Source organism: Alternaria viburni, assembly GCF_023758015.1.
Source record: "Alternaria viburni strain BMP 2772 chromosome Unknown scaffold_16, whole genome shotgun sequence".
In the NCBI taxonomy this organism is placed as follows: Eukaryota; Fungi; Ascomycota; class Dothideomycetes; order Pleosporales; family Pleosporaceae; genus Alternaria; species Alternaria viburni.
The window spans coordinates 466,270-491,129 of record NW_026055785.1 but is presented as its reverse complement, the minus strand read 5'-3'; the positions used below and the strand labels follow the sequence as shown (position 1 = coordinate 491,129).

General features: G+C 53.5%; 10 protein-coding genes across 10 annotated transcripts; 6 read left to right on the top strand and 4 right to left on the bottom strand.

Moving 5' to 3' along the window:
- Window positions 1-830: 830 nt before the first annotated feature.
- On the top strand, window positions 831-1,859 carry J4E79_007494 (uncharacterized protein; the record flags this gene model as incomplete). Its single annotated transcript, XM_049356360.1, has 3 exons — window positions 831-949; window positions 999-1,163; window positions 1,214-1,859. 3 exons carry the CDS (start codon window positions 831-833, stop codon window positions 1,857-1,859), a joined length of 930 nt encoding a protein of 309 aa, XP_049209247.1.
- A 1,264-nt stretch (window positions 1,860-3,123) lies between these two features.
- On the bottom strand, window positions 3,124-4,768 carry J4E79_007493 (uncharacterized protein; the record flags this gene model as incomplete). Its single annotated transcript, XM_049356359.1, has 4 exons — window positions 3,124-3,267; window positions 3,335-4,012; window positions 4,469-4,651; window positions 4,706-4,768. 4 exons carry the CDS (start codon window positions 4,766-4,768, stop codon window positions 3,124-3,126), a joined length of 1,068 nt encoding a protein of 355 aa, XP_049209246.1.
- A 1,076-nt stretch (window positions 4,769-5,844) lies between these two features.
- J4E79_007492 (uncharacterized protein) lies at window positions 5,845-6,812 on the bottom strand (the record flags this gene model as incomplete). Its single annotated transcript, XM_049356358.1, has 2 exons — window positions 5,845-6,713; window positions 6,740-6,812. 2 exons carry the CDS (start codon window positions 6,810-6,812, stop codon window positions 5,845-5,847), a joined length of 942 nt encoding a protein of 313 aa, XP_049209245.1.
- A 286-nt stretch (window positions 6,813-7,098) lies between these two features.
- Window positions 7,099-8,822, bottom strand: J4E79_007491 (uncharacterized protein; the record flags this gene model as incomplete). The annotated part of the gene is made up of 2 exons (XM_049356357.1): window positions 7,099-8,663; window positions 8,717-8,822. The coding sequence occupies 2 exons, from the start codon at window positions 8,820-8,822 to the stop codon at window positions 7,099-7,101; spliced, it is 1,671 nt and encodes a 556-aa protein (XP_049209244.1).
- A 1,343-nt stretch (window positions 8,823-10,165) lies between these two features.
- Window positions 10,166-10,831, top strand: J4E79_007490 (uncharacterized protein; the record flags this gene model as incomplete). Its single annotated transcript, XM_049356356.1, has 2 exons — window positions 10,166-10,256; window positions 10,305-10,831. 2 exons carry the CDS (start codon window positions 10,166-10,168, stop codon window positions 10,829-10,831), a joined length of 618 nt encoding a protein of 205 aa, XP_049209243.1.
- Window positions 10,832-11,482: 651 nt separating this feature from the next.
- J4E79_007489 (uncharacterized protein) lies at window positions 11,483-12,213 on the top strand (the record flags this gene model as incomplete). Its single annotated transcript, XM_049356355.1, has 2 exons — window positions 11,483-11,764; window positions 11,818-12,213. 2 exons carry the CDS (start codon window positions 11,483-11,485, stop codon window positions 12,211-12,213), a joined length of 678 nt encoding a protein of 225 aa, XP_049209242.1.
- A 1,312-nt stretch (window positions 12,214-13,525) lies between these two features.
- J4E79_007488 (uncharacterized protein) lies at window positions 13,526-15,835 on the top strand (the record flags this gene model as incomplete). Its single annotated transcript, XM_049356354.1, has 3 exons — window positions 13,526-13,575; window positions 13,858-15,334; window positions 15,389-15,835. 3 exons carry the CDS (start codon window positions 13,526-13,528, stop codon window positions 15,833-15,835), a joined length of 1,974 nt encoding a protein of 657 aa, XP_049209241.1.
- A 181-nt stretch (window positions 15,836-16,016) lies between these two features.
- Window positions 16,017-18,486, top strand: J4E79_007487 (uncharacterized protein; the record flags this gene model as incomplete). Its single annotated transcript, XM_049356353.1, has 2 exons — window positions 16,017-16,028; window positions 16,639-18,486. 2 exons carry the CDS (start codon window positions 16,017-16,019, stop codon window positions 18,484-18,486), a joined length of 1,860 nt encoding a protein of 619 aa, XP_049209240.1.
- Window positions 18,487-18,601: 115 nt separating this feature from the next.
- On the bottom strand, window positions 18,602-19,312 carry J4E79_007486 (uncharacterized protein; the record flags this gene model as incomplete). The annotated part of the gene is made up of 1 exon (XM_049356352.1): window positions 18,602-19,312. One exon carries the CDS (start codon window positions 19,310-19,312, stop codon window positions 18,602-18,604), a length of 711 nt encoding a protein of 236 aa, XP_049209239.1.
- Window positions 19,313-20,508: 1,196 nt separating this feature from the next.
- On the top strand, window positions 20,509-23,169 carry J4E79_007485 (uncharacterized protein; the record flags this gene model as incomplete). Its single annotated transcript, XM_049356351.1, has 1 exon — window positions 20,509-23,169. One exon carries the CDS (start codon window positions 20,509-20,511, stop codon window positions 23,167-23,169), a length of 2,661 nt encoding a protein of 886 aa, XP_049209238.1.
- Between the last annotated feature and the right edge of the window lie 1,691 nt (window positions 23,170-24,860).

Genomic DNA, 24,860 nt, shown 5'->3' with positions numbered 1-24,860 from the left:
CCAAGGTGCGGCGCGGGTCAGCGAGATTGAGCAGACATGGGCAGAGGGCTTGGCTGGGAATTGGAGGTGACGCGTTCTGGAATCTGGGGTCGCCCTGGGCAGGCGGGAGAGACAAAGAGAAGCGGAGTCGCGGGCTGGATGCCTTGATTCATGGTGTTGTTGGAGCGTCGGAAGAAGTCGCGATGGTCGCGACGAGAGGCCCAGTCGCTGATCTACAAGCAAGTCTTTATTGCGATGTCAAATGCACTGCATTGAAGATGCTCACTGCCATCTTGATCTACGGGGGGCATGTCGGCAGGGGTGCAGCAATGCTCAGCAGGACGTCGAGTGGCTGAGCGGGCATGCAGGCGTCCTCCGCCTCAGCGAAGTACGAGCACGTTGGCGCCCTCTTCTCCCACCGCCCGTTCAGCCCACGTCTTCGCTCGCTACTGCTCTGCTCTTGTTGCTATTCAATAAGAACGAACGGCATCTTGTCCTGGTCGCTCGTTGTTGTTTTTCCCACCAGCTGGAACCATTGCGCCGTGCACCTGCCGCCTCGCCCCGGCTATCCACCTGCACTTGACGGACCGAAGCGATCTGCACCGCGTCAGGCTGAATAGCAGAGAGCCAGGCGCCAGTGAGGCTCATATCGCATTCTGGAATTCGACAATAACTAGACCCGACGTTTGCCACAGTCACTCGTTTATCCATCGTTCGCGCTCTTCTGCTCTGCATGCCGACGTCTTCTTGCTTGCTCGCTCCCACTGCGCGAGAGTCATAGCAGAGACGCCAGGCACTACCCGAGACGCGAACCAGGCACCCCGCCGCCCAAGGCGCGAACCACCGACTCAATGCGCTCTAGCAACAAGAGCTATCACAACATCAGCGAGTCGGGCCATGAGAAGAGAGAGGGCACGCCGTGGTACTGGCGCCTTATAGCCCTGGCTGCGTCATGGATGATACTCGGAGGGTGAGTGCTTGCGATGCGTCTCAGACGAAGGCATGCTAACGCCTCGAAGCTACCTCATACTGCCCGGCCTCTACAGAAAAGACTACGAGCTCAAGTTCAGCCGAGCAGTCCTATCTGTCTTTGTTGTCGCGCTCCTTACAGCCGGCTACTCATTCACAGCACTGCTCTGCTTCGCCTGTCGCAATGAGCGCTTCCAAGCCGACGGCGTCTTCCTGTAAGGCCTCCATGCCTCCACCAACAGCGGAATACTAACCATATGTGTAGACCTGCGCTCACATCCTCCGCACTCGGCCTTATCTCGATAGCCTACAACTTCGTCTCCTCGCCCAACTACCACTGGGGAAATGCCGCCATAAGCGGCACCGTCATCAGCGCCGCCGGAACAATCCTCTACAGCTCTCTCCTCCTCTGGACATACCGCCGCATAGTCAAGTCCAAGCGACAGACCGACACACGCCAGAACCTCTGGTCCGACCAAAACTACTACAACAACTTCATCCCAAACATGTACCCCACCGCCATGCGCTCGCCCTCGCAGCCACCCGCCGCCCTCTACTCCGAAGACGACCGCGTGAACCAGCAAATGGCTCTCCTCCTCAAATCAGGAGACCCACGACCGAGTCCTGACATAAACACCACCTTCAGGATAGACCTGCCAGAAGACAGGGATCTACAGGCAAGGCAGCAGCGCAGTCAGGAGTTGGTGGGCACGCCCGCACAAACACATGGCGATTGGGGCCGCGACCGGTCAGACAGCAGACCCGATAGTCTCAGCGAACAATGGACACAATATGGCCGTGGACGAAGCGAGAATCGTCCGTCCAGTACAGAGGGACGAGGCAGTCACTCGCGCAACCTCAGCCGAGAAGAGCGGAGGCGCGAGATCGAACTTGGTCAAATACGCGTATGATCATGTCTTTCCACCAGCTTCGTCCTCATCTCTATCGTCCTTTCACGCAAAACTACGCATTCTCTACGCACACGGATAAGCGTCGGTGTTCCGGGCTCGGCGCTTTTGGAGTTTTCTTTCGCGGATTTGATACCTTTGTGTATTTCTATCATTATAACTGGGTCAATTTGGGGGGTGGGGGACGATGTACATGTTGCATGATTGCTTTGGGGCATATTATGGCGGAGTAGACTCTTTGTGTTTTGTGTTGTTCTTACTTATCTAGTGGAATCGATATTACTACAACCAACGTCCTTTGGTCGCTGTCACGTTCTGCTTCAATTCCATGTCACAACAACACTATGCTCCTCTTTATCGCCGCCTGCGACCGTCGCACCACTCGCCTCTCTCGGCTGCATGGCAGCCTATCTCCATGGCCCCATAACTCCTCCTCAATGCTAAGCCAAGGTCCCCCACCTCGGGCCTCGTCCACACACACACAAAGAAAAAACCTCATCATCTTGAAACACCCATTCTCCTTTCCCGTACCCCAGAACGAGGCTAGTCGCCCCCTATCGCAACGACCGCATCTGCAACCACGAGCAGCCTTATCACCAGCCCCCCGTCCCATAATCACATAATCGCATTCCCGGGGCCGCCGCTTCTGTAACCCTCAGGAGATGAGATAATCGGGAAAGGAAATCGGCATGTTCGCGGGGGGCGGCCGACTCGGTGACCTTCGGGTACTTGGGGTATCTGTCACGTTAATTCGCCCTTTGTTGGTATGTTGCTATGTCATGTTCCTTATCTTGCAACTATTCTGTTGCGCGGCTTTCTCCGCGATACGGGCGTGTATTGATATGTTGATTTGATGGCGGGGAGACTCACCGCAACAGGCTTTTGTTATTTGGGCAGATATATATTGTGGCGGCTTCTAGATGCAAGATGTAGGATGTAGGTAAGCGTAAGCACGTATCCGCGATGCAGGGTGGGCGGGTCAGCTGACGTTCAAGCGAGCGCATGGGTAGATTGGGTGGCAATGCGAGTGTGGACGTCTGGTGAAGGTCTGTGGCGGTGTAGAGTTTGAGAAGGCTTTTGGAACGTACATCATACCACATCGCAGAGAATTACACGAGAATAACAGTGGAATTTGTGTCTTTGCTAATGAAACTCGTTATCGCTAATTCGCCCTATTGTATGCCTCTAGGTCTATCGTCTACCATATGTTTTGGTAACGATTCGAAGCCCTGAAATACTCGTTCTGTCCATCCTTCCTGATAATCCTCTATAGCTTGATAGCAAACTGCTTCAGGTACTCGTAATGCTCCACATTAGCGGCAACGGTATCCCGAATCTGCTTCGCGCCCTCTTCGCCGTACTTCTCCTTCCACTCAGCGAAGAGCTGTTCGTCACTCTTTGGCTCCTTCTTCTACTCGTCGTTAGCAAACATTTTCTTTCCAATTGACCCTGTTATGATGTAGTCTATCAAAACTTACGTGTGTGCGTTCCCTCAGACGATCGCTGTCTAGAGCATCCTCATGGAAACCCTTCCACTTCTCGAACGCCTCCTTGGCCTTGTCTTGGTCTTTCTCGGTGTCCCATACGAGCATGTTCGGGTCCCACTCAATTCCTGTAGTCTTGCAGAATGCCTCAATCATGCCGGATGGGTTATCTAGCAGATCATCTGCGTCAATGACACAGATCTCTACGCCGCCGGTGTGACCGTTTGCCTGGTCGTTGGCGTCAACCTCCTTTTGACCAGCGAACTTGGGACCGATTTGGCCCTCAGAGCGCAGGTAGTCGAATAGGCGGCGGAGCTCGTCGTAGCCGGCTTCATCCTCACGGAAGTTGTAGAAGCCAGTCATCTTGTCTAGCGGAGGAATCGTGCAGCGGTAGTAAGATGGGATGGAGAATTTCGGGTGACGGATGAGGAAGGTGAAGTGGTAGGTTGCCAACAAGTCCTTGGGGATAACGGTCGGATTGTTGGGCTCGCCTTTGGTGTCGTATGGGTAGGGAGGCTTGGAAGGGTCGCTACGAGTGGTGACAGGCGAGAGTTCGGTGGTGTTTGTTCCTACGCCGCGGCGGTAGTTGGACAGAGATGGTGCGATGGTCGCGGGCTTGCCGACAGGAGGAATCCAGTATTGGGCCATGTCTTTGATGAAAGCGCGCTTGCCCTGTAAGAGGTGAGCATGGACTTCTTCTACGAGGCTACATCTTGCGCCTCCGAGATCTTCGTCAAATGGGCTGTCGTAAGGCTGAAGTCAAGGCAAAAAGAGTTGGTGGAAGCGGAATGCTTCGGCGGTATTTCGGGCATGTGAAAGACCACATTCCTGAGGTTTTCAAGCCAAGGGGTCATTTGGGCTCATTGGGATTGGTGCGCTCGCTTTGAAAGGCCGAGAGATTTGCAAGATGGGCTCGAAAGAAAGTGTGGGATGATTGCAGTAGGGGCGGGGTTGATCGGGATCTGACTGGCGTCTGACTGGCGGGCGGATGGTTGAGGCACAACACGCAATAGCGGCCAAGATGACGAGTTTGCGAATATAAGATATCGATTGGATGCGCAAGAACGAAAAGTTGAGGGGAAATGGTACGAAGCTGAGGAGAAACATGAAAAGCATTAGTGAACGAACCTCGGAGTTCTCTCTCGCAATGCGATCAAAGATGGTCCTGTATGTGCTGTCCTCGTAGCCAGACTCTTTCCTGGCCTTGGGGTCATTCTCATAACGCTCAGCAAGGCGCTCAGGTCCAAAGTAGTAGGCATCGCCGAAAGGCTCGTGAACACATTGCAGTGTGTCGTGACGGGTCATGAACACCTAGAGGACTGTCAGAAGCCAGAATTGGGCGAGATACGGCGAAGCCAAGCATACCCGCTCAAAGGCCGTCGAGCAGGCCCTCGGATGAGTAGCCACAAAGATAGGCTTGCTCGTCATAGTCGCGGCTTCTCGACTCTGGTAGGATCTGTATTCCAAGTATCCTAGAGAAGTTGACTGAGAAATCCAGTCGGTGGTATTGGTGAAGAACAAGTCCAGATATATTCCAAGCTGAACAGCGACGCACCTACCGCGAAAAGTAAGAGGGGCACTAGCAGATTCTTATACCTGAGCCCCAGACAGAAACTGCCGCCGATCAACGATTGCCAGATGGAGCCCACAATTGCTGTTCGTTGAGCAGCAATCCCTACCGGCAACACGGATTAACAGGTACTAGCGGACCCAACCATGCAGTGTTGGCAGCTTCAATCAAAGGGTCCGGATGGACTGGACGCCTCACATGGGCGGCAGTCACAACCGCGGACGTGGCGTGAGGGCGATGCAGGTAATGCGGTTGCCCTGTCCCGATGCCAGGGTGGAATTGGCCAAAAGGGTTCGCATGGTGTTTTCTAGCAGCATGCATGATGTCACTGGCGGGATTGGTGGACGGAAGGTGTCGTGGTGGGGAGTGCCGTGCCCCTCACTAGCATGGCTAAGCCCGAGGTCCCGACGGTTCCTCGCCAAACTCTCTCCCTTTTCAGTGTCGTTTGCGCATCGCGCGCATTATCGTTGGATGCTATTATTGCGCGCCTTTAGGCCTATCTTTCTGACGGCTCTGAGCCACAGCTACTCATGCAGCTAAAAGCACGACATATAGTGGCTGCATTTCGCAATCTAACAAGGTCTGCGCCAAACAAAACCGCTCGACACCGCGGCTTGCTACATTGTGCCGCTTGTACGTAGTAATCTACTGGAACGCTGCTGCTGTAACCACCAGGCGTCGTTGTACATGTTCGAGAGAGGAAGGAACGATGAAGATTCAAAACTTTTTTTCGCGGTCCCACACCTCGGTTCGCTGTACCTACCTTACTGGTATCAGGTTATGAGACCTTTCCTACGGTGCTCATTGTTCACGATGGCAGACTACAACAGCAAGGAATCTGAGAGCAAGAGAGAAAGCCAATCTGGCACATAGTCACATCGATACACAATAAGAGGAACACATCTGCAACCGAACTTCCCCCATATCCTGCCATCTACGGACCAACCGCCAACCTCATCTTCAACAAATCCTTCTCCAGAATCTCCTCCCTCTTCCCACTAAACTCCTCCATATCCCAACACGCACTAACATACCTCCCACCGAGCCACTCCCTCCTCTGCGCCCCCAACCACATCAACGTATCGCCCGCCAACTCAGGCGTATCAACAAGCCACTCGTGCATATGTCCCGGCATACCCAGCGCCAACTCCGTCTGTATGCCTCCCGGATGCACGGCCATAGCCAGCATACCATCCTTACCCTCTCCGTGGTCCCGGTCAATGAACTCGGTCAACCGGAGTGAAGCCAGTTTAGCTGGCCCGTACGAAGAGCTCTGCGGAACGACCATCACGGCGCCGATGGATGTGATATTGATGATTATCTTGGAGCCGGCGAGGAGGTGCGGCCAGAATGCGCGGGTTACGAGGTAGCTTCCTTTTACGCTGACTTCGTAGTCGCGCCACCATTCATCCGGGTCGGTGTCTGGGATGCCAGCGAAAGAGGCAAGACTTCCAGCGTTGTTGATCAAGACGTCGAGTTTTCCATCGAACTTCTCGGTGACGAGCTTAGCAGCAGCGTCTACGCTGTCTTTGCTGGTGACATCGAGGTCTAGTGCTAGGACTTGCGGTTCAGGACGGCCTGCAGATTTGGCTGCAGCTTGGACGTCTTTGACCACGGTGGAGAGGTCGGATCGTGCGCCGAGTATTATGCCCGAGGCACCTGCTTTTGCGTAACTTAGGGCTGTGGCACGGCCGACGCCTTTTGAGGCACCGGTGATCAAGACGTGCTTTCCTTGGAGATTGAAGTTGGATGGTGAGATGTATGAGTAGGTGTCGTGACGGTCTGTGGCGACGAAATTCAGGCCTAGCAGATGTGTGTTAGATGCGTACCGGCGATGGGGAAAGGCTCGAGGGAAGGTCTAGTACCATTGGAGGCGCGCTTCTCACCGAAGTCTTTGGACATGATGGGGTTTGCTGGATTCAAGTGTGATGCGAAATAGCAGACGTCGGAGTATTCGTTCAGTTCTCGAGAAGGATACTTGTAATGGCAGCGTATGTAGTACTGCAGAACTAGATGTTGTATGACGTAACTTAGGCCCCCACTCGGTATGGCACAGGATGCAAACTAGGATCACGGCGGTATGCAAGGAGTTACCGGACATAGCTATTCGGCAGTTATCATGGAAGGAAACGCGTTGTATGAAGGTGAAATGAAATTCGTAAATTAACTAACTCTATACCCTATGCGTTTACTTACTCAACCCTAATATCCTCTCAACAGCCCTCTCCGCCGCAATCATGACACCCATAACCGGGTTCGTAGTCAGAGGCGGCACGATACTCGCATCAATGACGAACAAGTTCTGCATCCCGACCACCTTCGTATCCGTGTCAATGCAGGCCTCCATCCTGCAACTGCTGCTCCAATGTTGCACGTTGCCGAGTGTGAACGCGCTTGGCGTGGTCAGATAAGTCGCAATCTGCTCGATCGTCGAGTTCTTTGCAACGTTGAGCGGGTTGAGGGTATCTGGCAGAGCTTGGAAGATGTTGTAGACAAACGTCGCAATAGCGGTCGCATCGCGGGGGTCGGCGTAGAAGTTTGATGAGGGAAGAGCGATACCTCTCGCGTCGAGGTTTACACGCCCGACGGATCGGAGACCAGAAGTTCCGTAGACGTTGAGTGTGATGGTTCCGTTCTGCGTGAGGCCCATTGCTCCGGCAGAGTCGATGGTGCCCTGGCAGCCCACTACATCATCGCCTTGCTGGATGTAGTCCCAGAAAGCGCTTGTTTGGGAAGCGAACGTATAAGGTCCAGACCGTTCGTTGAGGTATAGATCGACGTCGGCTTGCGGCGGGTTGGAGTAGTCGTAAGCGTACGAGGCAATCTCGTCAGATTGAAGCTCGATAAAGGTGTTCGGGTTATCGAAGACACCGTTGCCGACAGCGGTGTTGTTGATCCAGTCTTGAGAAGGAACAGTGACATGACCGTTCTTCGAGAGATTTGTCAATGTCGCTGCCTCACCGATGCCAGACCACATCAGCAGCTGGGGGCTGAGGAGGGCACCAGCTGAAGAGATGACCATACCGCCTTCTTTGATGCAGATGCTGGAAGATTTCTCTGCTCCGTTGGTCTGAACGTCGACGCCAGTCGCTACGCCGCCCTCTCGACGAACACGCAAGACTTTAGTGCCGGTTTGGAAGGCAAAGTTCGAGCGCGCCAAGGCGGACTGCAGGTAGGTCTGGACCGGACCACTCCTTTGCCCGTTCTCGTAGTACCAGATCGGGTGGCCAAACACCTTGGTCTTGTTGTGATTCTCGATGCCATCGTTCAGGCCGACCTCTGCGAAACCCGCACCATCAACGAGCCACTGCTTCGCAGCATCGTAACCACTCTGCAGATACCGCTTGCCGTCTCTTGAAGGGCTGTCTGTGTTTGGCTGTTTCGCTCTGACCTTGTTGATTGCGCATTGCATGTCGTCATTCTTCCAGCCCTGGGGGAAGTAGCGATCCCAATCGCTCGCGGGTGGCTGGAAGAACAGCCCAGCGTTGATTGCGGAGTTACCACCGACGGTGCACCCTTGAAACGCGTTGACGACATCAGACGCGCATGTCAAGTTTCCTTCACCGGAATTCGAGAAGATGGATTTGTACAGCCCGGGAACATCGACACGGCTGAGTTCAGTTCCGTTTAGCCATTCTGGGCGAGCACGACCGCCGGTCACGTAGTACGACGGGCCGCCTTGCTCTAGAAGTAGAGTCTTCTTGCCGGCTTCGCTCATGCGGTCCGCTGTAACGATACCCGCTGGACCAGAACCTGGAGGACGTCAGTCTTGATGCCAAATTTTGGATGCAGATGATCGAGCTTACCAACGACAATGACATCCCATTCACCACCAGCGCATTGCTCTGCCGCAGCATAGCTCGCGAACGCAGCGACCGGTAACAAGACCTTCAACATATGAGTTGCTACCATGATGCCTTCTCTTTGATTTCGGAGGTGTTGTTTGTCCTATGTTTCGAGGCTATAGCTCCTGCCGTGACAAGGCCGAAGGCTGACTTTAAGCATCTCATCTCACCCTCAGCTCCTAGCAAGTACGCTTACCCTAGCCTCGAGCTCTAAAGCACGGTGATGTACAAGTACCACCATGCTAAGCAAATTTGCAGCGTGAAGCTGGAGCCGACATCACCGAACACGAAGAGGTATGACGCCGTTTACGGGGTGGAGCGTGCGCAGGCCTAAACCATCGCCCAGATGCGGGCGCTTTACCTCTTCGCACGAGCTATGAGCGCATAGATCTCGCGCCGGTCGATGGCCGTAGAAGCTTAAGAATCATCGCTCCGACGGATTGGGTGCGTGGCGGTCGTTGCGTGGTTATTTTGGGACATCGGCGGCGAGCTGAAGGTGTGGCGAGGTTGCATCGTGAGGGGTCCGGCCTGTCAGGAAGAAGCCCAACGTTAACGGAAGGTGCGGCTGAGTTTGTGACTTTGCGTCAGTCACCCAGATCCTAACTCCAGTATTTTCTTCTTTCGACCCCTCTGTTGCTCGCATCGCGGATGGCGAGATTGCGTGAAAAAGCTTGGGAAGCTTGTCGCATGCAACCTGTCCGCTCGGGCCGCTCGGAAGGTATGATTGTGGGACCTTCGTATGGGGTAAGAGCTACCTGGCGCGACGTTGAAATGCACATAGCATGTCGGCGGGTGTGAAGAACATCAGTACTTGGAGGAGGTGTCGGTCAGACTTGCGTTGTTACTCACCTCTGGAGATGACTGAGTCATTAACACCTGTGCAGGAGCAGTCACCGTGGAGTCATGTGACGCATGGCCTTGTGCCACCTGTCTGGCAGCAACGACGTACGATAGTTTGGCACACACAGTCTGTCCTGCAGAAATCCATCTTCTTATTTGACGGTTCGAGCCTGAAGTGCGTGTCGACACAGCATACAACTCCCCGTGAACCGTGGTGTTAAAAGGTGCAAAAGTGCAAAATGGATTTACAGAGGAAGATTATTGGGAGGGAGCGAAAATGCACGCGGGAAGTAATCATAAACTAAAAGGTGAACGACACAGCGCTCATAATGACTGTAAGTTCCAGGATGCTCGTCCTCATGTGTGATTGTCTCCAGAAATGACTTGATACCGGAGTCATCATCAGAGTATTTAAGTCTGCAGGAAATGCACTTCACGAACTGAGACACCGACTCCAGCGTCTGAAGAAAAGCCCTAAAATCCTGATATACTTTCCACTTTGGTAGTTCGACGCCGCGAGCACCTCTTGCGATAAGTCTCTGGTGGGCATATGCCTCTCGAGTCATCGGTATGGACCCACGGAAGCGGACTCGCGACTGGTTGCAATTTGAACCACCCTTGCTGAGTAAAAGATACCCCGAGGAATCGGGAACCATACACGGTAGACTTAATAGGCCAATATGCAAGACGTACAGCTGACACGCGACAGATCTTGTCCGGAAGCTCAAATCACCCCCTACCGCCCCTACAGTCTATATACAACGGAGGAGCGACTGTAGTGAAGTCTTCATCATGAAAGTAGTCGACTCAGACGGCAAAGTTATCGTGGAACATAGAGAGATCGAAGCTGAGACCGAGGTCGATGCTATGGAAGGGTTGATCAGGGCGCTCACTGCCATAATCATGATGGAGGAGGCTTCGAAGAAACGGGACCTGGTGACAACTTTGACTAGAATCCACTATAAAATGTTCGTAGACGCTCACGACCTGACGGACTGGGAAGCGAGGATTACCGAGGAACACGTCGACAAAGATTTGGGTCCATCCATCGTCGTTACCGAGACTAAGGAGTCGGAATGGGAAGCCAGCAAATTCCTATCAGACTGGATGGAGAAGAGGCTGAAAAAAGCGAACCACGATCATAAGAACAAGAAGAAACATACAAAACAAGAAAGTTCCACGATAACAGTGACGGGCACGAATGGAGGAAACAGTTTCTCTATAAGGTTTAGGTAGCAAAATCCTGATGCTGAAACATGATAGTCATCGACTACAAGTGGCGCATTTGAAACATGTCAACCGATGCAAGTAAAGAAAGCACTAATACGCGGAGCACTTGGCTTTTCAAGTCAACGTAACGAAGTAGCGAGACACAGTTCTAGATGTGATATCGAGCCACCGAAGGATCATTGAGAAGTTTTCAAGGATAGGCCTTATCAAAGAGAAGGAGAAGTGAAGACTGTGTGTGTTTTGTGAACAAGCAACCATCCTTCCTACTGCGGCTACGCAGGTACTGCTGCCTACTCGAGCCGAGCAAGCTATCTTTTACTTTCTGCACGGACTCGAGGTTGGGGACAAACGCCTCCTCACCCTCACCTCTGACTCAACCTCGATCTCTCTTGCTTTCTGTGTTGAATCGTTCTTATAACCTCAAACCCGGCTGCCTGAGAGCCTTCGATACACTGCTACTATGATGCCAATCGCGGGCTTGAGACTTAACACCGTTGTCCAGCGTGCAAGCGTTCCTCGGGAGCTCACTGAGAGAGCGAAGGCACCACCGTCAGAGCCTCGCGCAAACTCTGAACCTGTCCTTCACCAAGCACAGTAAAGTCACCCGTAACCTTTTGGCAATACAACACTGACATATCTGGAACCTCTAGAGTGGCGATGCTCGTATCTCCGATCACCACCAAGTCGACCGATCGCTCGAGCGAGCAACCAGATACCGAAGATCCAGATCACGTAGCAGCGCCTCAGCTCATCGTAAAGCTGAAGCACCGGGCTACTTCGAGCACACCAGCAACAACAGCGACTATTATGGACAGCGGCGACGCAGTTTCTGAAGGTCAAGATGGTGACAAGGGTTCTAAGGTACAGGCATCGGCGAGCATGGCGAGCGCGATTAAAGAGCCGGAGAAAGAGACCTTGGACAAGGCAAGGAACAGCTACGTGAGCATCATGTCTTCATGACCATCCATTTTATGATGCTAAGCCCATCCCAGGTACATGCTCTGCTCAGTCACAAGCGTAAACGAGGCGAAGACGAGGTCTCTGAGCTGGAGGACTTGCGAAAGAAGTTCGCGCGACAAGAAGAGGAAAACGCCAGCCTTCGTCAGGACGTCGAGAAGTCCAAGTCTGACAGCGAGCTGCTGAAGGAGCTGAAGGGGCGGTGGAAACACTTCGCGGCGAGGATCAAGAGCTATGAAGATACCATCATGAAGTACGCGAAGTCCGCCGAAGCCTGCAAGCCGATCATTCTGGACGCTATCGAGAGCAAATGGTACGCAGAGCTAGGCGGTCATGACGACAAGGAACGCAAGTTGCTGGCGGCAGAGAAAGCTCTTGCGGACTACAAGGAGCTGTTCGAAGTCTCAGACACCGCACTATCAAAGAAATGATTAGCGGGGCATGATGAGGCGGGCAAGAGATGGGGTCGAGTATAATTTGCACATAGCCCAGAGGGCATGTATAGTATGAAGGCACGCCAGGCAGAGATCGAAAGGCCCTCGTAGCGGGCGCTCTCTCTCTCATATCGATTACGAATGTATCAGGTAGCCTCCTGCAAATGCTCCATCCGTGATCATCACAACGTTCCCTCTTCGCTCGCCAAATCCTGCTATCCGTAACTTGACCAGACACGCGGTATCGATGCTCTGCTGGAAGTCATTATTATGTCGTGGGTATGTCTGCGCGCTTGCGAAGCCATCATGTACTACGGCTGCGAGTGCGATCTACGAGATGATCGGTATCTCTGCTATTTCTGGTGCTAGGCCTTCAGAGCAGAATTCGGCGATAAGCCCTCTACCCTCCGCTTGCAAGTCTGTCATGTTGTGTCCATCAGACAACCGCCCGAGTGTAGTCTGTGCCATGCCCTATGACAAGACAGCGGCAACTGTGGACTACAAAAGAATCCACAGTGGCGCGTTGCTACTCTAGCATGTGCGGAGACCAAGGCCAAACGGCAGGTCGTTTTTACGGTAGTGCGTACCCTGTGCAGGAGAGCAAGCTCCTGAAGCCTATAGCGACAGTGGCTGTACAACGCGCCTAGCCGAAACATCGACCCAGAAGACCAACGACATGGCTCTTTATATGCCCCGAAACCTGTTCTAGGCGGGTTGCGCTGGCCAGCCTGCGCGGAAGCTGACATTCTGGTCCAGCTGCACTGTCGGCTGCCGAACCGACACAAGGTTTCCGCATGTTATGCCCCATGTATGGTTGTAGACCCGCCATTGCGGTCCTGTTATCGCAGGATGAATCTTGCGGTGTCCGCCCGATATCGCGACGTATCAGAGGCTGTGTCCTGTTCGTGACAGGTCGTTTCGACGTAGGTGTTCAGCGCGACGCGTCTTCGCGCACTGTAGACGCGAGCCAGATGCGCTATCAGTAGTCAGGGCGAGCTGGATTTTGTTCCAAAGGTTCGACGTCCAATAGTGAGGACGGTTCTGTATCGTACGTCATTCGGCGGTGTGGAGGGGGGGTTGATGTCCATTGGTGGTGTGCCTGCCCGAAGTGCCTGTCTTTCGCGCTAGCGCCTACTCGTTAGCGCGACAGGTATCCCGCTCCAGGTCGTTTGCATCTCCATCACTTGTCTCATACACGAGCACATTCAGCCTATCACAGTATTGACTCACATCCGGCATCACTGCAATGTCTCAGTATTCCTGGCGGTCAGGCCTGAACGGCTGCCTTGACGCGTCCGATGGCGCCCCCATGTCCCAATTGCCCTCTCTTGGCACTCAGATTGCCGTCACCCATTGTTTGTAGGTGACTAAATCCAAAGTCGCGGGCACCCGTTGTTGTGATAACGAAACTCAAACTTGCGGTCACCGTCCATTCTAATTGACTCACCCTCCTGCTTCTGCGTTACTCAATTCGATCCTGCCGCGCCTGATCTCTGCCACTCTCGTACTCTTAGTCACCTCCAATCTCTGGACCTGACGAGTTGCTCACGAGTTCGGCGAGTCTTGCATGAAGATGTTACAGCTAAACTTACGGCCGTACTCGACTCATCACTCTAATCAAAATCACTCACCCCGTGCCAGGCGCCAGCCGACACATCTCCCTTCGCACCTCTCCGCAAACCCTACTGTGGCCTCAGACAGCAAGCCGAGTTCTCATTCTATCGGCACAAACAACAAGGCTAGTACATCCCCTGTACAGCATGAGGCCTTGACAACACTTCGCGAGGTCCTTCCCGACAATCTCTGGCCGGAGGTACGCCCATCACTCTCAGAAGACGTATCGTTCGGCAAAGCAGAGCTTCAACACGGGAGGGTACTGATCGGCCACGTCTACTCGGAAAAAGACCAGGGACAGGATAATGCGGAAGAACGCGCCTTATGGGCACATCTCTGGAAGATCGATTGCAGAGGAGGTGCTGTACTCAGTTTCTACTACAATACCCAAGAGGAGCTCCGAATCGGCGAGCCCAAGTTCCGCAAGGTCGAGTTCCAGCAATGGTGTTGTATGATCGCTACAGACCAGTCACCTGTAGGCTCTTCTGGTGGCGAATGGGAGAGGCGTCTCAAGACGGTCGTAAAGATTGCTCTCCTTGGGAGTGGATACTTGAACCCAAAAGATTATACGTTTCCAGACTTGCCGACAATTATCAGTGTCATCAACAAGCGCAAGCCTACCCATCAGGCCAGTTCTTCTTCAATGCGAAACGCCAACGGCAAGCGTCCGTCGGAGGGAGACGACCTAGAGACATTCGTCGAACAGATCATGGAACCTGATTCTGAGGACGACTATCTGGATGGAGATAACGAGGATGATGCGCCTCCCGCAGAACCTAGCAGTACCGCTCACGCGCCTTCTGCAAAGAAGTCTGGTATGCAGCCATCGCATATACAAGAACTGCAGGAAGCATTTCCGCCTACAGTCTGGCCACGTGTCGAGGTCTGCAATGAAAACGTCGGCAAGATCTACCCCGGAAAAGTCTACCTTGGATCGTTGCCATCTGCAAAATCGCCCAGCGGTTCACCACAGGAAGTGTGGGCAAGAGTCAAAGGGAAGGTGTCCGCCAAAAGGTCTGGACACATTCTGTGCTACTGGAACAATGGCCGAACGGCAAACTTGAGGGATGGAGATCTCGTTAGTAAGATAGATTTCGACAAGCCTTTTCGATATCTTGGAGATCCTGAAGCACGCGAAACGAAGCAACACACACGCGATCCCTGGCGGGCTTTGGTAGCCGTTTGTGTACGGGCAGCGCTCGTCCACGCGGGACTGATTGACGGGGACGAGCTCTCAATCCAGGCAAAGCCAGCACGAGTCGCAGAGATCATCCGTCAAAACCGGGAGAAGCTTGAGACCAGCACCGCAAAACCCGCTGATGTAGAAGCTTCGAGCGACGTCAATCCTTCATCCAGCATTGGTGTTCCTTCCAGTTCTCCAGGCATCCCGATTGCAGACATGAGGCCCAAAAAGCGTCGTATGGCCTCTGATCACGAAGCTGGTGATGATGCTGGAGACTCAGTCTCGTTGGCCACGACACCAGCCCCCAGAGGATTTTCGACCGTAAGCTCGGTAAGTCACTAAACAACTCCTGATACTCCTCTAACTCTCGATCAGATATCGCCGTCGATACAGTTTCTCAGGAGGGCTCGTGAGACCGGGCCAGGCTCTCTATCTTACGAGCTTGCCGCTTCCAAGAAGAGATGTGCTACTCTCGAAGCCGACGCCGAGCGACAAAAGACAGAGAACGAACAGCTTCAAGAACTATGCAAAGAGAAGACTGTTGGCGCCGTGACTCTGCGAAGTGAGTTAGCCGTCGCCCATGAGAAGATAGCAAAACTCGAGCGAGACGGCGCGGAGCTACAAGCGGAGATGGGCAGTCTTAGAAAGTTGAGACAAGCGCATGTAAAACATGCTCAGCCCATTCTACTCGAAGTCATGGCTTTCGACATTGGTGATCAAGATGGAATCGATCCAGAAACGGCAAGCCGAGACGCTAAGAGCCAGTACGTCGAGACCTACGGTATCGAAGTTGAAGGCAGAGCGCTGAGCGATATGGCTTGAGTGTGTCAAGAATTTTCGACAACTTAGCGATCTTGATAAAGCTGCTCTCATTTGGTTCTTGCTTACTATGCGCAAAAGTTGTGGTCCTTGGAAGCGCTTCGGCTGTTAGTCAGGCTCTATGTGCCTATACCTGACACAGCCGATGCTATGAATGCAGTCTCTGCAGCATAATGAGCAGGCGATGGAGTTATCTGTATGTTTTTTTCCTTTCCGGGTTGCTTTCCAAAAGTGTGCATTTACTACTTCCTCTCTATCCACAGTTACAGCAGCACCTGGCAGGGCCTCTTTAGAGTGCCTCAGAGCTGAGCAGGCTGTGTCTAGGCATTTGTATAGCCGAAAAACATTCTTTCAGTATAATTTGCGCATTGCAGTGAATACATTGCTCGTTTGTTATGATCTCCTAGGTGATCCGTAGACGCTAGCCACGTTAGTCACGCAGTGCGCCCTCCCTCGTCTCCTACAATTGGTACTGTATCGAGACTACGCTACCAATTTGATCACGCACAAGCAGACCGGATATACTGTCACGATAACACAGAGTCATCTGTGTAGCGCTATATCTGTCCAAGCAACTGACACAGCCTACAGACCAGGTAAGTTCCTTCTTTTCTCAGATGCAAAACAACACCGGGACAGGCTCAAGTACTCTGTGAACCACAGAGACAGGCGGAGCATCAAGGATGTAACGCGATAGCAGTTACTAACTACTACATAGAGCAACTTACACGCATGGCGCCCACAATTCAAGAGGTTCGCAGACTAGCGCATCGCGACATACAGTGTCTGCTGATAGAGGCTAACAGTTACAACAGCCCACTAAAGATGTACGCATCAACAAAGCGGTACTCAAAGACCAGCAAAACAAGCACCCGGCCGTGCTCGCAAAGCTACGCAACGCGATCCCAACCGACTACTATCCTACAGTGGAAGCATCACAACAGGACATATACTATGGACGTCCGTTCTACCCCGGTAAAGTCCTCCTCGGTACAAACGATGGTACTCGCGTGTGGGGCTATCTGCGCAGGATAATGAGTAATCACAAGACGACGATGGAAGTACACTACGAGGACAACCGCGGCGGCGACAATACGGATCATACACCATTTGCGCAGTCTCAGTTCGTACCATGGTGTCGCCTTGTCGCAGACGATGCGTGTCCTCTTGGTACTGCAGCTTGGGAGGAGCGGTTAAAGATAGTGATCAAGATCGTGATGTTGGAGGCTGGCTACTCGGAAGCCACGGTATCTGGTATACCCGCCGATCTACTTACATCGATACGGAAGAATGTCGAGAAGGGTCTGAACAACATGTCGCAAGCAGCCAGGTCAAGTATTTACTCGTCGGCGGGCCTAATAGCAGCTCCCTCTGCATCGGCTTCCGCCCCCAGGCGCACTGCAGAGGCCAAGAACAGTATCGCACTCGATATGTCGAAGCCTCAACCGCAGAAGACCCCAGTGACACACTACATCAAGGTACTGAGAGACCACATCCCCATCGACCATTGGTTCCAGACGCGTCCCACGGCGGCCCATGCAGAACGCGCAATCACCTTGTTAGATCCCAGCAGCAAGGAACACTTGGTCTTATTCCCTGGCAAAGTTCTGTTAGGTCATCTCCGTGACGCCGAAAACACACCAGTATGGGCAGCGTTCCGCCGCCCCAAGCCCACAGCAAAGATACAAACACTGTCAGGACCGTGGCGCATGTGCTTCTTCGATGATAACCTATTCGAAGTCGAACTGCCCGAAACACTAGACGGCGCCATTGAGTTTGCGCCTGCGTTCCAGCTACTCACTGAGAGTAAAGAAAACGTCGGTACACGCAAAATCTGGTTTGCTAGGATCAGCACGTGCGCACGTGTTGCGCTCATCGACGCTGGACTCCAAGACGACGAGAGCTTTCAGACTCGAGTAGACGCACGGCCTAAAGAGCTGGCGGCAGTGATCAAGAAGGCGTGGGCGCGACTGCGACGAACACTCCAATCAGGTGGCCGGGAAGAGGCTTTGCCGACGCGATACCGCCAGTACCGTACAGCAGACGCTTCTGCTGTAGGCGCTATAGCACATGGCCAAACACAAGCACCTACAGACACCCAGCCCAAGAATGACGAACAACAAGTAGAATCGCCCACAGAAGATCTCATCCAAGATCTCATCGAGCTATCCGAAGACGAAGACGACATCATGGAGTCGGGCTACCAGCTCCGCGCATCCAGTCCGTGGCCCACCTTACCGAAGCGCGAGTTGTTCACCCCAGCGCCCACCTCTTCCGCTACCCACAAGAGACAAAAGATCGCTCCGTCCAACCGTACCTCTCTGCTCGACTTCATCAACCTAACTACTGCCACCGACACCCCGGATAGTGCTGCGCTCGAGGAACAGGTCCGCGCATTGACTGAAGCCAAGACATCTCTGGAAAATACTGTCAGCGATATGAAGGCACAGATCAGCGACTACAAGAAGAAAAATGGAGAGTTGCAGGTGTTCAAGGCCAAGCATGTTGAGCACTGCCAAGCTGTGATGCTCAAGTTGCTGACGCAGAGGAATGTGAGGAATGGAAGTAGCGAGGTGGATGCAGAGAGGGATGCGAAGACGGAGTATACGCAGGTCTACGGTATTGCGATTGTGGAGGATATTGGAGAGGACTGAGGAGAGGACTGTTGACTGTATGGATGTAAAGATTGCGGATTGACGTCATGGGAAGGTAATGTTTTGGTCACAGAGGTGTATTGAGTTGGTAATTTTTGTTTACAGAGGTCCCCGCTCAGAACCCACCAAGACCATCGTCGCTGTCTTCGTAGTCGTAAGACCAGTTATGATCAGCGTCTCTTTCCACCCGTTCTTCTTTCCTACCCGTCAACTCCTTCCACTCCTGTTTCTCCACCGCTTTCCCCAGCCCAATAGACAACTGCAAATCCTCGTCCTCACCCTCAAGCGCATGATAGCTCCACACATAGTCCACATCCGAAATACAATGTGGTTCATTCACAGCGCCAATGCGGCATTTTACTTTAAGCAGCTCGACTGCGACGACTGAACCTTCTTCGCCAGGGGAGGTCATGTTGGATGCCGAGTCTATCCGGCGGAAGGGTAGTTGGACTTGTTGCGTTTGCGGGGTTTCCGTAGCCTCGGTTATGGGCTCGTGTGACACGGTCGCACGCTTGTGGCTTGGGGATTTGGAAGTTTGGAGGCCGGTGACGAAGTAGATGGGCTTGTTTTGTTGCGATAGCTTGCGGAGAAAGTCTTGTGTGCTGGTGTCGTTGCGTAAGGTGTCGAAGACTTGTGATGGGTCGGTCAGGGTGATGTGCGATGTAGATGTAGCGTCCTCTTGTTTTGAGCGGGTCACTTTCTGTGTGAACTCTGAAGATACTGAGGGCTTGATGGAGTCGGATGCGGCGCTTAAATGGTTGGTAGTGATCTGACCGAGCGCGATGGATGTTGATGGCAGTGGTTCTGGGAGGTGTAGAATCGACATTTTTGAGACAGATCTGTATGAGAATTGCGGCTAAGCTGGGTATCTTGAGGTGATGGGAAAGAGTGTAAATGAGACCAGGATGAGGAGATGCAGGACAGTCAAATACGAGCGCTGGCTAGGACCAGCGGTGAAGTTATATTGTGACGATGTGGACTTGGCCCAGTCTTCAATCGCACCATGACATAACTGCTGATGCTGATGCGTTAGCATAACGTCTCTGCGCTCGATGCTAGTTCAGTGTGACGTCTGTTATTCGTTGTCGCCCTGTCGTCGGTCGTACGGGAAGGGATGATCATTCGGCGCGAGAGTATAGCTCGGCTAACAAAGGGTTATGAGGCCCAGTCTTTGCTCCACCTAGGGTTAAGTTACTCAATTGGCGAACAAAGCCCGCAAACTTGCGATTGCGTTACTAAGAAGCAGCCGGGGTGGTCTGATGGAGATCGGCTGACTTGTTCCTGAGTGCGATCCGACCTCGGGCTCGGACGGCTAGATTGCATGCATCAGCGGGAGGACGCGGAGCCGCATGCTAAGAATTTCCATAGATCTTTGAAGACAGTTTCGCAAGGAGCTGCATAGCCATTGACTTGTCGTGAAGAGATACCACACGGAGCCTAATATGCCGTGGGTATCTCGTAAGGTGAGAGGGTCCACATCTTGCGTGCAATCTTCCCGAGGTCCGGACCCAGAAGAACAACAGCTATCGCACTGGAAAAACCGCTCGCGTGTCAATATACGACGATAACGAAGGATGGAGATAGAGATTGCTGATAACGAATGCGTGCTATAGTGAGCCGCTGCCTCGGGATGGTTTGCAAAGGATGAGGGGTGATTCGTCATGTGAAAGGCTGACTAAGGACGAAACGTGGCGTCGTGGCGCGTGGGCGTGGCCTGGCGTGACGCGATCGACATGACACGCTCTTGGACGTGACATTTGCCCTTGGTAATATATGCGTCGCGCTTGCCGTCATTGCACCGTCGTCGCCTACAATAGACCGTCGCTCGTCCGTCCTTGATATCGAGATGAAGCTGGGTCGGATGACTGGGATGGTCGGCCATGAATGTCGCTGCTTTCGGCAGCGGGCGGAAAGCTGACACTGCCACACTGCGGGAGGAGCATGTACCGTAAACACGACAACGCCAACTTTCGGGCCACTTCTGCAGCCCATACACCTACCAATTCCTACGGCTAGCCTGCCATGGCAGAGACATCCATAGCTCCTACCCACCACCAGCGTCGCCAAAGTGCCCTCGCCGACATACAATTCGCCTCTATCGTCGACGATGACCTCACACCCTCCGAAGACGAGTCGCCGGAGGAAAGCGCGTTCGGGCTCGAAACAGCACAGTCAGCAATTGGAGTCAGCATAGGAAAGCAGCAGACGCGTCTGACCTCGCCGAAAACGCCGGCTGCGGAAAAGGCTGCTGCCCTAGAGGACACGGAAGACGGGGCCTTTTTCGAGGGCTGGCAGGAAGCTACCGATGCCACACCGGAACTGAGAAAGACGACACCGCGTCCAGAACCGAGCAAAGATGTCCAGAAAGCTGACGTGAGGCCAAAACCCACGCACACATCGAGCAATGACGACCGCGAGCGGCAATCCGACCCTCAAACGCGACTTCCTTCACCATGGCGAGCAGGACCGAAGACATTCCACAAGGAGAAGGCGGGCGACCACCGAGCTACACTCCGCGAACACCTACAGATTGGAAGACGGCGGGCATCCTCGAGCGGCTCCATGGGGGACACGATGCGCAAATACATGCCCTTCACCCTGCCCACGTCCATCACCAAATCCTACAAAGACATGCACTTTTCGCTCCCAAGCTTGTCAGCACTTTCGCTCGATACCGAAAAGCCACGCACCTCTGACAGGCGGAGGAGAGACACCTTCGCCAGTAGTGGACCAGCCCGAGACATACCACAGCAGGATGGCGCCAGCCACTCCACACCCAAAGAGTCGAGGAGCGCATCGAGGAGCCTCGTACAGGTGCCACATCATCCCAATACCGCTCCGATACCCCAGCGCGAATTCAGCGACGAGAGCACCGATACCCTTCAGCCGTCCCCTAAGATATCGAGCGACCGACCGGCACCTAAGTTACGGCGGTCCAATTCCGAGGGCTCTTTGCTCGTATACCGCACAAGATCTTTCGCGTCTTCGCTCGGCGACGACACACGTTTTGAGAGCGTCCAAGAGCAGGTCAACAGTAGGCTGAAGGCCCTCAGAGACAGCTGGCAAGACTCGAATTTCAAGCTGCCAAGCCCTTCGTTCCCAAACTTCAACCTATCGTCCAGCAGCGAAATATTCAAAACCCGCAATGCCAGTATAGCGTCTAGACTCCGCGAAACCGACAATGTCCGCGCAAACGAGCCTGCACCGGCAGCACGTCGCGACTCGACAAGGAAGAAACGCCTGCCGTCAAAGGGTGGGGACAGCGACTTTGAGCCGCATCCATACTTTACACAGGCTCTGCAAGAGCTTGAAGGGGACTTGGTCGTGTTGGGAGGCTATCGAGGTTCCATCTTGCGCTCTGCAGAACCGCCCCATCGACAGCTCTGGGTGCCCATAAAAGTCGGATTGAACCTACGCAAGGTAGACTTGGAGGTACCCTTGGACCCAGATGCGGATGAGCGCATGGAGGAGAGCATTATACCCAGCGGCATGCTGACCCATATTGGCCCCGTCGATATAGCCAAGCGCCTATTCAAGCGTCTTAATGCATGCGACAATGTCAAGGATGGTAAACTCAGGGTCCACAACTACGGTTACGACTGGCGGCTCTCTCCGCACTTCCTCAGTCGACGGATGATACAATTCTTGGAGTCGCTGCCCTGTAATCAGCCAGGCGTTCCTCCTGAGAAACGAGGTGCTGTCATCGTTGCGCACTCACTTGGCGGCTTAATCACGCGTCACGCTATCAACCAGCGTCCCGACCTAGTAGCCGGTGTTGTGTATGCTGGTGTGCCTCAACGCTGTGTGAATATCTTAGGTCCATTCCGCAACGGCGACGATGTTCTCTTCTCTTCACGCGTGCTTACGGCACAAGTAAACTTTAGCATTCGAACATCCTACGCTCTTCTGCCTCTCGATGGAAAGTGCTTCATCAACAAGCGTACGAAAGAAGAGTATCCCGTAGACTTCTTCGACGTCAATACCTGGAAAGAACACCGCCTCTCACCATGTATAGCAGCACCTCTGCCCCGCCCCGAACAACCCAAAGACAGCAACTTCAGCGTTAGTGGCCTGATGAACGCCGTCTCCTCATCACTCCCAACCTTCTCCACTCGCAAAAGCAGCACCGCGAAAGACGCAGCCGACGTAGCTCGTAACGCCGCGAACAACGTCACAGAAGGAAGCGCCGAACAAGCAGGCATGGGACCACAGATGGGCCACGAACACAACATCGAGACCTCTAAAGAGCCGAACCCCGCGACCGATGTCACGATCCCTTACGACAAAGCCGTGGAGTACCTCGCGCGAACCCTCGCTGAAGTCAAAGCCTTCAAACAGGAACTTGACCACCGCCCCGAACACACGACGTCGAACGCATACCCACCCATCGCGCTCATCTACGGCAAGTCCACACCAACGGTATACGGCGCAAAAGTAGAAAGCAAGGAAGCCATCAAACGCGCAGACGTGTATGACGAGCTTGCCTTTGCGAGCGGCGACGGTGTGGTACTCGCTCGTGCGGCCATGGTGCCTACTGGGTATAGTGTGGTTCGGGGCGGTGTCGTCTCGAGCGACCGTGGGCACGTCACGCTTCTCGGTGATTTGGAAGCTGTAGGGCGGTGTCTTTGTGCTGTTATCCATGCGAGGAGGAATGGCGTTGGGATGGGGGCTGGGGCGCGGTGAGATTATAGAGGCGCCTACACATTTTTACCTAGAGTCAATGAGAATAGATCAAATTCATGGAAACGGTGCTTCGTTTCTTGTTATGTGTGGATTTGTACTTGTTCGATGCAATATCTCTGTGCTATGTAAAGGCCGGAATTTTCTTGGGCAAAGTGTATGAGCCTCACGCCGGTGGTCTCAACAGCCCTGACAAACCCACACGCCTCTCAACCGTCATCACACAATCTCGTCGTAACAACAACGAAACCGCGCTGGTCTTCGCCAAGCCATCTGCCCTTCTCCAACAGTCGCGTCCATCGTGTCCCCATCGGCCCTTCTCTCGGCGCTACCCCCTCGTACAGAGGTTCGCTGGGCGTCGCGATCTGCGAGTGAACGGTGGAGCGGAGCGGAAGGCGGCTACAGGCGATGCGACGCGACGGACGGTACGGGCGGGCCATCGTGTGCGCGGCGTTGTTGGGTTCGAGTTCGTAACGAAGTCATGTTTTGGTAGTAGGTGCCCCCAGGTGAGCACGTACCTAACTGGCTTTGTTGCGCCCTTGATGTAACATCCCGAGGTCGTCTTGTGTGGTTTGTGCTGGGGTCTTGGGTAGGAGTTGGGATGGAAAGCTGTGGATGGTATTGAGGCAGCGAGGCGCTTGTCATAGTATTGCTTTTTGTTGACTGCCGGAAATCTGGGAAGACCCGGAGTGAACATCTTCTTGAATAGAGATGAGTGTTCGAGAGCTTGTGGATGAAGAAGGGATGGAAGTGCATCGCAGACAGATGTGTACTCCAGGAACCTGATCTCTCTCGATAATGCTGACGTGGTTCGCACCAGTATTGCCGTGTTCCATGACCAAGCTGATAAACTCCAAATCAAACCCAAGAAACACCCGGTGGTGATTCCAAATCTAAGATGTTCGACTGAAGGGTTCACCCATGTTGGTGTTCCTCAGTAAATCGCTCAGTTCCAAGGCCGGTACCAATCTGGGCTCTTGCGCTTGAGGAATAAACAAAACTGATTGATGCAAGTTGCTAGAGTGCTGCAATTGACCATGAGTCGCAGAGGATGGCTGCATGCGAATCGGGTCAAGGAGTACATATGTGATTAGTAAAGGGGGATGTTGATCACATTGCTCAGCTCGATCGAGATATGCTGAGCCACCCGCATCGTCATTTAGCACCTCGTGCGAGACACTGGACTTCTCTGTAATGGCATCGCGTCTTCTCAACCACGGCATGGACGACTCGATATTAGGGAGCACTCTATCGTGACGAAGTTCTGCAGTCTGGTACATCAGCCATGTCATGTAGTACTAACAGACCCCTATAGGCTGCGCTTAGAGTGTCAAGTCAAAATCTGGCTTGGAAACGCGCATGCCGCGTGACGGAATGCGAACAGAAAGATCAGCCGGTGGGAACAGCTCCGGTGGTGCGCACAGCCAGATCCATGGATTGTTGCGTGCGAAGAGGTCCTTTCCGTTCGAGGCTAGTGTGCTTGGCATCGCCCGTTAGGCCATCTGGTACCGTACCCCAGCCTTCCGCTAATCTCACTCGGAGCCTCCGTCTTTCCCATCATCGCGATCACGTCGCCAATCGCTCTATCTACCCCATCTGGATCAATTAACAGCAACAGCTCCTACTGAGATCGATTTCAACCAACTTAGGTTCGCTGCAGCGAAGCGAAATTTCGGCCTCAAATTCGTCACGAA